This window comes from Portunus trituberculatus, chromosome 4 (genome assembly GCF_017591435.1).
Source record: "Portunus trituberculatus isolate SZX2019 chromosome 4, ASM1759143v1, whole genome shotgun sequence".
In the NCBI taxonomy this organism is placed as follows: Eukaryota; Metazoa; Arthropoda; class Malacostraca; order Decapoda; family Portunidae; genus Portunus; species Portunus trituberculatus.
Window position 1 is genome coordinate 5,735,071 of NC_059258.1, and position 11,918 is coordinate 5,746,988.

General features: G+C 40.6%; 1 protein-coding gene across 1 annotated transcript in view; it reads left to right on the forward strand.

Annotated features, from left to right (window-relative positions):
* LOC123511356 (aromatic-L-amino-acid decarboxylase-like) overlaps positions 1–7,932 on the forward strand; it is an 18,549-nt gene extending 10,617 nt beyond the window's left edge. Inside the window, exons 8-14 of the mRNA XM_045267168.1 lie at positions 760–871; positions 1,567–1,684; positions 2,628–2,718; positions 3,384–3,481; positions 4,116–4,215; positions 4,966–5,066; positions 5,545–7,932. Coding sequence (XP_045123103.1) covers positions 760–871; positions 1,567–1,684; positions 2,628–2,718; positions 3,384–3,481; positions 4,116–4,215; positions 4,966–5,066; positions 5,545–5,635 — 711 coding nt within the window. The 3' untranslated portion in view covers positions 5,636–7,932. The remainder of the gene's footprint in view (positions 1–759; positions 872–1,566; positions 1,685–2,627; positions 2,719–3,383; positions 3,482–4,115; positions 4,216–4,965; positions 5,067–5,544) is intronic.
* Positions 7,933–11,918: the final 3,986 nt, after the last annotated feature.

The following is an 11,918-nucleotide window of genomic DNA, read 5'->3' on the forward strand; positions in this document are numbered from 1 at the left end:
GTAATAGAGCTACAGTATATCCTTCTGTAATGTATGGACCACAACTATACACCGCATGACCTAGATGCCGTGATGAACAATGCCAAATATAACTTTAGTATTATTTCAGGATTTCTGCTTTTAACACTCTTTTGAATATATCCTATTTGTCTTATTTCAAGCCTCTATGCATTGTTTTCTTAGACCGAGATCGAAGCTAACTATAATTCCTAAGTCTTTATCATATTCTGAACCTTCCAGGGCCTCATTGTTCATCGTGTACCTATTGGGTGGATTTCCTCTCCCTACACTAAGTACTGTCAATGTTGAACTGCATCTGCCATCTGTCTGTCCATTCGTTCATTCTGTCTAAATCTGTCTGCAAGGCGGTGACATCTGAATCTGACCCAATCACTGTACCTATCTTTGTGTCGTCTGCAAACATATTAATGACACTACTAATTCCACTATCCAAGTCATTAATACATATTAGAAATAGCAATGACCATAAAACTGATCCCTGTGGCACCTCGCTAATAACTTGACCCCACTCGGAATAAGAGCCGTTTATTGCTCTATACTCTCTGTCTCCTGCCGCCTGATCCACCCTAATATTTTTCCCTCTATCCGTGCATCCTCCAGAGCCTCTGATGCGGTTTCCTTCCTATCTCCATTCCTTGTCATTTTCCTTCCCTCTTCTCCTTCCATCCCCACTTCAACCCCCTCCCTTCCCTTGTCCCTGTCCCTCTCCCTCTCTCACTCTCCCTCTCTCCCGCGCAGGTGGTGAGCACGATGGGGACAACAGGCGTGTGTGGCTTTGACAACCTGAGGGAGATCGGGGAGGTGGCGCAGGAGACTGGTCTGTGGCACCACGTTGACGCTGCCTATGCTGGTGAGAGAGAGAGAGAGAGAGAGAGAGAGAGAGAGAGAGAGAGAGAGAGAGAGGTGTGTGTGTGTGTGTGTTTCTCTTGTTCATAAGGAAGAAATCTTGTTTATCTGCCACTAGAATCATGAAAAGCATCTTAAATCTCGCATCACTTCACCATGAGTGTTTTCCAAGACCACTGAGATGATAAAGCCGGGATCTCAAGACCTGTTCGTTCTGTTAATAATGCAGAAATCTTGTTGACCTGTCACTAGAACCATAAATACACCCTTCGAAATCTGTATCACTTCACCATGATTGCTTTCCAAGGCCACAGAGATGATAAAGCTGGGTTCTCAAGACTGTTTCTCCTTTTGATAATGCAGAAATCTTGTTAATCTACCAGTAAAACCATAAAAACACCTTTGTAAACCATTAAACTGTAACTAGAGCCTTTGGAAAGCAATAGAGTAATAGAGATGCTGTGGTGAAGCTTAGAACACACTTTGAGGTGAAGAGAAAGGGTTCAAGGCGGTGCAGAAGGTGTAGGTGTGTGGTATAGTGGTGTGTGTTCCTGCAGGGGCTTCTCTGGTGTGTGAGGAGTTCCATAGAGTAATAGAGTTGCTGTGGTGAAGCTTAGAACACACTTTGAGGTGAAGAGAAAGGGTTCAAGGTGGTGCAGAAGGTGTAGGTGTGTGGTATAGTGGTGTGTGTTCCTGCAGGGGCTTCTCTGGTGTGTGAGGAGTTCCGCTACCTGGCTGACGGAGTGGAGCTCGCTGACAGCTTCGATTTCAACCCCCATAAGTGGCTGCTGATTAATTTTGACTGTTCTGCTATGTGGTAAGTGGTGGTGGTGGTGGTGGTGGTGGTGGTGATGGTGCTGGTGCTGGTGATAGGTCATAAGAATGGAGGTGGTGGTGGTGGTGGTGGTGGTGGTGGTGGTGTTGGTGGTGGTGGTGATGGTGGTGGTGGTGGTGGAGGAGGTGGTGGTGGTGGTGATGGTGATGGTGGTGGTGGTGGTGGTGGTGGTGGTGGTGGTGGTGGTGGTGGTGGTGGTGGTGGTGGTGGTGGTGGTGGTGGTGGTGGTGGTGGTGGTGGTGGTGTTGGTGGTGGTGATGGTGGTGGTGGTTATGGTGGTGGTGTTGGTGGTGGTGGTGGTGAGAGATCATAAGAATACAAACACAGTCTCTCATTTAAATTCTAATGAAAAATACAAAGATAATTTAATATTTTACGAATCATACTTTTGAAAATCTACGTTTTTTTTTATTATCATTAACGTTACTCTTATATAAACCTTCGTAATTCTTTGTAAAAATGTCTATTATCCTTTGTAAGTGTCTATGATATTTTGTATAGTCCTTTGCAACTCTCTATAAATCTTCATAATCCTTTGTAAATGTCTATGATCCTTTGTATATGTCTAGAATCCTTTGCATACTTATTCGCAATTCTTTATAAACTTCCTAATCCTTTGTGAATATTTGTAATCCTTTGTATTCTTCACAACCCTCTATAAAACCTTTCTAATCCTTCCTAATCCCTTATAGATGTGTATAATCCTTTAATACTCCTTCACAACCCTCTATAAACCTTCGTAATTTTTTGTAAATATTTGTAATCCTTTGTATCCTTCATAACCCTCTATAAACCTTCCTAATCCTTTCTAATTCTCTGTAAATGTCTGTAATCCTTTAATATTTCTTCACAATCCTCTATGAATTTATCTAACCCTTTGTAATACTCTATAACTGTTTCTAATCCCACTGGTGTCCCTTCCTAGGCTTCGGGATGCGAGGTATTTGGTGAACGCCTTCAGTGTGGACCCCCTGTACCTCAAACACGAATACCAGGGCCAGATACCGGACTACAGAGTGAGTACCGGTGCTGAATCCCACTAACACGCTTTCTGCAGATTCCAACACTCTTTTTAAGGGATCAGAAGCTTTTTTTAAGTGTTCGAGGGTGTAGAGTAAGGGATTATTGTGCTTTTTACTTACTATAAGGCAAGTAATATAATTTAATTCAACTATGATGTGTTTTTTAAGGATTTGAAGTTGTGTTTAGAGGATTAAGTACTTTTCATCTTCCTCTTCTCTCCCTCTTCTTCCTCTTCATCATCTATTTCTTTTTTAATTTTTCTTCCTTTTCTTCTTCTTCTTCTTCTTCTTCTTCTTCTTCTTCTTCTTCTTCTTCTTCTTCTTCTTCTTCTTCTTATTATTATTATTATTATTATTATTATTATTATTATTATTATTATTATTACTATTATTATTATCATTATCACTATCATTATTATTATTATTATCATTATCATTGTTTTACTACTACTACTACTACTACTACTACTACTACTACTACTGCTACTGCTACTGCTACTTCTACTACTACTACTACTACTACTACTACTACTACTACTACTACTACTACTCTAACTCTCTCTCTCTCTCTCTCTCTCTCTCTCTCTCTCTCTCTCTCTCTCTCTCTCTCTCTCTGCGTGTGGCTACAGACGCCTGAATCCTCCTCCTCTCCTCCCCAGCACTGGCAGATCCCACTCGGCCGCCGCTTCCGATCCCTCAAGATGTGGTTTGTGATGCGTCTGTTCGGGAGAGAAGGACTGCAGGCACACATTAGAGAGAGAGAGAGAGAGAGAGAGAGAGAGAGAGAGAGAGAGAGAGAGAGAGAGATTTACAAGTTTAGCCAATAACAGCTGCCATGACGGAAAACAAAAAAGACAGTTGTTGATTTTGTTAGAATTATAAGTAGCAAAACTTCTTCATCAAATAGCGACCTGAATGTACATCTGTCATTACTGTTCGTCTGTGTTTAAGTTGTTCAAATTATCAAGAGGACAAAAGAAGAGGAAGAACAAAGCGTTTATGGATTTGAATCGTGTATATTTAAGCTTTTAAGGGATTCTGTGTTATTTCGACTCACTAACGGTACTGTACTGCATGTCTACACCTCTACATGTTTTTTTAAAGGAGGAAGAGTAGTAGTAGTAGTAGTAGTAGTAGTAGTAGTAGTAGTAGTAGTAGTAGTAGTAGTAGCAGAGGTGAAAAAACTTTATAAACACAAACTTCACTACAGGATCTTGTCACCTGCCAGTAAAGCAAACATGAACCAGGGTAGTATATTGCTCACCTCTCTCTCTCTCTCTCTCTCTCTCTCTCTGAAATACTGTACCGCACCTTTATTCATTTATTTATGTATTTTCAAAGTATAAGGTGTGTGTTGCAGTGTGCTGGTGAGTCACTGGTACCTTTGTCTTGCAGGTCTCCCTCGCACACCAGTTTGAAGAGCTAGTGAAGTCTGACCGGCGCTTCAAAGTGACTCATCCTGTGACACTGGGACTTGTGTGTTTCAGGCTGGTGAGAAGAGAGAGAGAGAGAGAGAGAGAGTGTGTGTGTGTGTGTGTGTGTGTGTGTGTTTATTTATGTTGATGTGAGTGAGTGTAGCATCTAAGAACAAGTAAATATCATATAATCGAAAAAAAAAAAAATCACAAAAATGCAGTTGTAGTTGATTATATTGTAGTTGGTTTCATATCCCACTGCTGCCACCATATGCACTCATCGCTGCACAAGACTTTCACCTTATTCTGTCCACCTCTCTAATGCAAGAGTTAACCAGTACTCTCAATCAATCACCATTAATCTGTCCACCTCCCTAATGCAAGAGTTAACCAGTACTCTCAATCATTCACCACTACAGTATTCTGTCCACTTCACTATCGCAAGAATTAACTAGTACTCTCAATCATTCACTACTATTCTGTCCACCTCCTTAATGCAAGAGTTAGTCAGTACACTCAATCATTCACTACTATTCTGTCCACCTTCCTAATGCAAGAATTAATCAGTACTCTCAATCATTTCTTCCTTTCTCTGGCACACTCTGGAACTCTCTTCTTGCGTCTGTATTTCCATCATCCTGTGGCCTGAACAAATTGAAGACGGAGGTTTCAAGACATCCCATTCTTTTAGCTAACTCTCTCTGACCTGCTCGAGGACTGGTATCTCCGTGGGTCTTTTTGTTTAATAATTTTTGTTGCTCTTGGTTTAATTTCCCCTCTGACATAAAAAAATAATCTACATTGATTTTGACCTTCCCCGTGGCAGAACGCGGACAACGAGGTGAACGAGGAGCTGCTGAAGAAGATCAACGCAGCGGGAGTGATTCACATGGTGCCCGCCAAGCACCAAGACATGTTCTACCTTAGGTCAGTCACCAGTAGTGCTCACCGCTGTCTGAAACCCTTTGCTCTCCCACCACGAATGTTTTCCAAGGGCACAGAGATGAATGGTTAGAGTATCAAGGGTGCTTTTCTTGTTAGTAACGTAGAAATCTAGTTAATCTGTCACTAAAACCGTAAAAAACACTTGAAAAATCCGTGTCACCTCACCACGTCTGTTTTATAAGACCACATAGATGAATATTTAGGCTATCAAGCGTGTTTTTTCCTGTTAATAACGTAGAAATCTAGTTAATCTCACTTAATCCATAGAGACACCTTTAAATATTACATTATCAAGGGTGTTTCTCATGTTGATAGGGTAGAAATCTGGTTAATCTGACACTAGAACCGTCAAAACATCCTTGAAGACCAGTGTAGCTTTAACTATACTACTACTACTACTACTACTACTACTACTACTACTACTAGGTGTGTGACTGTATGTTCTCTCTCTCTCCCTCAGGTTTGCAGTGTGTTCTCGCCTGACGGAGGAAAGGGACGTGGTGTTAGCCTGGCGTGAGGTGGCCAAGCAGGCAGACACTGTGATGAAATGAGCTGATGATGTCTGATGTGCTGGCTAGACTAGATTAAGAAGGTCTTCCTCTTCTTCCTCTTTTTCCTCATCTTCTTCTTCTTCTTCTTCTTCTTCTTCTTCTTCTTCTTCTTCTTCTTCATTTGCTTTTTTTTTTTTTATTATTTGATAAGTAAGGTTCTGTAATACTTTTAAAGGCGAGACACGTATGTACAATAACAATGCTTCCCTTAAAATGTCGTCACTCTTGCCTGAATTAAAGTAACACAGAACATTATTATTATTATCATTATTATTATTATTATTAGTATTATTATTATCATTATTATTATTATTATTATTATTATTGTTATTATTATTATTATCATTTTTACTGTTGTTATTATTATTTTTGTTGTTATTGATCAAAACTCCTTTCGTATTTCTTTACTAAATGTCAAAATGTTTTGTTTCATTTCATATTTATCTCTCGATGGTCTTTTTTTCTCTATTCACTGGTTTTTTTTCTTTTTATCTGTTCATTTATTTACGTTTTACTTCACGCATTTCTTGTTTCTCTATTATCAAAGTACTTCGTTTTATATCACACCTAGATGAATTTCTCTATTATTTCGCTGTAGAATTCTTCACATCTTGCTTTCAACTCAACTTGTTTCTCTATTTCCTTGCTAATGATCGAAACAGAACATTTAATCTTATATATACCATTAATTGTGAACTCTGTCATTCGCTTCACAATATGAGAAACACTTATCATTTTTTTATCTATCATTATCTATCTGCCATTCTATTTATCACTAATATCTCGTTTTGCAATAGACTGTCCCTCAAAGCAACTCATTTCTCTATTTCAAGATAAAGAAACACCTATCGTTCTTTTTATCTATCACTATCTATCTGTCACTCCATCTATCACTAATATATCTCGTTTTGCAATAGGCTAGCGACTCTATCTTCCAACACAGCCTTTTTTCTCTTAATGATCAAAATAACACGTCCTATATTTTTAGATTCAACAGCATAGACTTCATTTCTTTTCTTTTCGTTCACTATTAATCTATCTTCCAGCACAACCTGTTCCTGTATTCTAAAGATCAAAAACACCACGTCCTGTCACAAATAACATCACTATGCAGGTTAATTTATCTGTCTGTCATAATATACTGCTACTTATCATTCAATGCAAACCATTACTATTTATGAAAAAAAATCTATCGTTATGTACTTTTTTTTTCGTTTTCTGTAATGCTTCAAGGACAAGACATAAGAATGCTTCCCGAAAGATAAAAACAACTTAGTCAGTCTTGCCTTGAGGTAGAACAGACAAGCGCCATGGTTGTATTTTCGAAACCTTTCATTCTGCCATATATTATAATTGTGTGTTGACATTGTATGGTGTAACACGAATTTCTTCTGGTATTGGTAGAGGTGAGGTCACATGTTAATTGTATTTTTCACACCAAGGCTAAACAACGCTTCAAAATATGTGCTTAGAACATTCTCCATTTAGAATAATTTGTTTTTCTATTATCTAAGTGCTACGTTTCATTTCACACCTCACAAGGACTGATATTTCGTTGTCAAATTCTTATCTGTCTTCCAACTTAATCTCTCTATCGATCCCCGCAGAAACTTGTGTCACCCTAAAAATGCTCCTATGCTAAGTTTTATTTGCTCGTGACAACATTTATCTTGCAGTTGTCTTTCGTGATTATACAATTGTACTTTTTACATTAAACTTAAGTTGGTTGATGTTGGTTAAAACTTCATTATTAAGCTGAGTTAGAACGTTATAACCTAACCTTACGTCCAGTGATAATTTTTCAAAATGTATATGTATTTAGTTCATGTTGAAATCAAAATATTAACAACCACACGCTGGTAAAGACGAAGAGAGGAGGCTGCATCAACAAGTGCTTCCCTGCGCCCCCCTCTCTCTCTCTTCCCTATTTTGAAACACTTAATCTCACATCCACTTTATCCTGAAGGCTCTATTTGAAATTACACAGGTTTTCAGAGGATTTCTATGGTTCTAATGGCAGATTTACAAGATTTCTACATTATAAACAAGAGAAACCCTCTTAACAACCAGGCTAATCATCTATATGGCCCTGGAAGATAGTCGTTGTGAGAGATCAAAGTGCTTCAAACTGTGAAATGAAAACTGTGATACTCAAGTGCTTCTCAATTAATACAAATAGTTGGTAAGGACAGAATTATATCGAAGTATATTTCACAATGCTCCCCGATGCTTCCCGAACGATAATGAGCAGTAACGAAATGTGCTTCCTAAGAGAGATGAATAAAATGTTTTGGCTACATGTTGTTCTTACTATACTGTGCTGTTGTGGTTGTGATGGTGATATTGTTAGTTTTATGTGAGAAAGATAAACACTGGGATGGAGAAGGAAAGATATTTGTTTGGGGGAAATGGTGCCGCAGAGAGCTAGCCTTTATCGCTCCTTTCATTGCTCTTAACCAAGGAGTTTGAATACACTTGGAGACGACATCCCCCCCAGGCCCATAGAGAGAGAGAGAGAGAGAGAGAGAGAGAGAGAGAGAGATTAACAAGACTGAAAATATATGTAAAAATCAGTACACACACGAGAGAGAGAGAGAGAGAGAGAGAGAGAGAGAGATTAAGGACACTGTTCTATAGTAATGATATGCGGTACAAATAAACAATAGGTACTTTTCGTTATTTTTCAATGTATACAAACAGACAGACATTTCCTTATTTTCTTGCAGCGTAAACAAAAAAGATCGGCAGAGATACCTTGACCACTTACTCCTTGAAATCCATGCTATTTAAAAGTGAACAGCTGGTCTTCCACGCCTTTTGATATTGTCAGTTGCATAAAAGTAATCATAATAAGGTCGATTTTTAGTCAGATCGAAGGAAAGAGACAGGCAGACACAATGGTTATTCTTGTTTAATGGTTGTTACATTAAGAAGGAACAAGGCGTATAGTAGCTAATATGCCGTAGCCTGGTTGAAGACATTCAGGACTGAAGGCAAAGGTGATCTCATCTGATAATTAATGATCGCATTCCCAACAACTACTTCAGCGGCGAGTTAAAAGCACTGTTTGATCTGGTGCAGTCTCTGACGAGACAGCCAGACGTTACCCTACGGAACGAGCTCAGAGCTCATTGTTTCCGATCTTCGGATAGGCCTGAGACCAGGCACACACCACACACCGGGACAACAAGGTCACAACTCCTCGATTTACATCCCGTACCTACTCACTGCTAGGTGAACAGCACCTACACGTCAAAGGAGACACACCCAAATATCTCCACCCAGCCGGGGAATCGAACCCCGGTCATCTGGCTTGTGAAGCCAGCGCTCTAACCACTGAGCTACCTACTTATATACTTATTACTATTACTACCATATAAGTACAGGAAAGTTTGCACTATCTATGCAGTAGTATCAATATATTACTCTAGTAGCAAACTGTCTCTTCAAATAATAAGCTTATGTCAATTGTTGCTGTGTTGGTCCAGGCAGCGCAGCAGTGTCACCTGCTGGCAGGCAGCAGCACCTTTGCCACCAGTGTCCGTAGTGGGCGGGAGGTGATTGGTAAACTTTGTCGTGTCTGTCTGTGGTAAGTGTTTGCTGGGTTGTTGTTGTTGTTGTTGCTGCTGCTGCTGCTACTGCTACTGCTACTGGGGTGAGTTTAGTGTTGAACTCTGTCTGTCACTCAAGTCACAACATTGTCAAGCCACACGCAAGACACCGCCAAGCTCCACCTAAGTGACGGATTGTGTCTAACCTTCGTCACTAGAGTATAATTGAAGTTGTAAGGGTTTTTAAGGGTATTTTCAAGGTTCTATTAAGTGACAGATTAACAATATCTCTACATTATAAACAGGAGAAACGCTCTTGAGAACCCGGCTATTCATCTCTGTGGCCATGGAAAACAGTCGTGGTGAGAAAGCAGAGCATTTTCAATGGTTCTATTTAGGTTCTAGTGACAAATTGACATTTCTGTATTGTTAACAGAAGAAACACTCTTGGGAATCAGGCTAGTCATCTCTGTGGCCTTGAAAAAACAGTCTTGGTGAGAGCAAAGCGTTTGTAAGGGTGTTTTTAAGGTTCTAGTGACAGATTAACAACATTTCTGCATTATCAATAAGAGAAACACTCTTGGAAACCCAGTCAGTCATCTGTGTGGCCTTGGAAAACAGTCTTGGTGAGAGCACAGCGTTTCAGAGAGAGAGAGAGAGAGAGAGAGAGCACTGTTACGTTGAGCAACACACACACACACACACACACACACACACACACATACAAATTATACTAACACTGTTGTTGCTGCTCCTACTACTACTACTAGTACTACTACTACTAGTACTAGTACTACTACTACTACTACTATTACTACTACACACCTCCATTCCTCATTTCTTCCTCCTATCACTACAATTTATGCATTTCAGGCGGGCAACAGCAGAAAAGACTGAGAATTGAAGGAAAATTTGATGAGTTGACACGGTTGGGGACGGGAGTGGGTGGGGCGGGGCCTGGGTCCGAGTCATGGTGGGCACCTGTCGGTCTGAAAGAGGGTATACATAACCATCGCCTTATTCAACACAATAATGGCTATTTATTTACTTTGGTGGTTGATTCTGGCTTTGCTTCACTCTCTGGGTCTGGAAACTCGGGGGCGTGCAGGCAAACATTTGTGGGCTAACCTCAGGGGAAGGCAGGGCGAAGGCGTCCCTGTGGCTCAATATTTACGTACGTAATTCATTTTAAAAATCGTCACAAGAAAAAAGGCTTCCAGACTGGAATACACTACACTTTTAGACGCGATAAATAGTTTAACTAATAACCAAAACATAACATCCTTACCGGGTGGTTTGTTTACCTAACGCGGGCCAACGAGCGGTCTTTGTGTCAAATTAACGGGTCACAAACACATCAAAATGTCGAGATGGAAAGTATAGCCACACTACATTATATTACATTTTCTGAATACCAGAAATTTTTGCTTTCTGCCAAATAAAGAAAACGGAGATTTCTCGTCGTATAAAGATTTTCGTTTTTCGGTTTTGGTGCCGTTAAAAATTTTGAATTTGAAAATACGAATAATTACGCTAAACTTTATGGACTACTATTACTTGGGTCACGTTTTTCATATCTCGTAAGTGTTATATCAAGCACCAAAACAATCCTAGGCGTGCTAATTAAAAAAAACGTTATATTTCATGCAGTGACTTTAATGTTATTTTTCCGTTAAGCCAAAACACAGCTGGACTCGATTCTATTGTGCCTTCAAACTTGCTTTACTTTGCCAATAACAAACCAGATATCAGAACAATGCCAACTCAATCAATAAAGGAGAAACATTGTAACTCTTACGCCGAGATGGTTTTTTTGACACGTTTGGGGAGTGACTCCACCTCCCCCACCCTCACTCCCACACTCCACCTCTCCCCTCCACTTCCTCCTCCTCCAGCTCTTCCAACACCCAGAGTCCTGAAAACACCAAGAAACACATGCAAAACCTGAGAAAATACGTTTAAAGAATGTTTCAATGATTACGAGGCAGGCGGCGGGGTCTGAGAGAGGCGGGGCGGGGCGGGGCAGGAGCGCGGCGGTGATTGGTGGAGACGGGGCGGGACGATGGAAAGATGGTGTTGTGGTGTGGTATGGTATGGTGTGGTGTGTGATATGTTGATGATGGTATGGTGTGTGTGATATTAGTGGTGGTGTGGTGTGGTATGGTGTGTGTTGTCAGTGGTGGTGGTGTGGTGTGGCGGCGGTGGTGGTGGTGGCGTGGTGTGTGATGTTAGTGTTGGTATGGTATGCTGTGTTGCGGTGTATGGTATGGTGTGTGATGTTAGTGGTGGTGTGCTGTGGTGTGGTGTGTGATGTTAGTGGTGGTGTGTGATGTTAGTGGTGCTGTGGTGTGGTGTGTGATGTTAGTGGTGGTGTGGTGTGTGATGTTAGTGATGTGGTGGTGTGGTGTAGTGCAGTGTGGTATGGTGTGTGATGTTAGTGGTGGTGTGGTGTGGTGTGGTGTGGTATGGTGTGTGATGGTGGTGGTGTGTGTGCTGTGGTATAGTGCAGTGTGGAATGGTATAATGTGTGATGTTAGTGGTGGTGTGGTGTGGTATGGTGAGCTGTGGTGTGGTATGGTTGTGTGGTGGTAGGGGTGGTGGTGTGATGTGGTGTGCTATGATGTGATGTTCTCACCATGACTGTTTTCCAAGGCCACAGAGATGACTGGCGGAGTTTTCAAGAGTGTTTCTCCAGTTAATAGTGCAGAATTTTGTCACTGCCTCTAGAACAG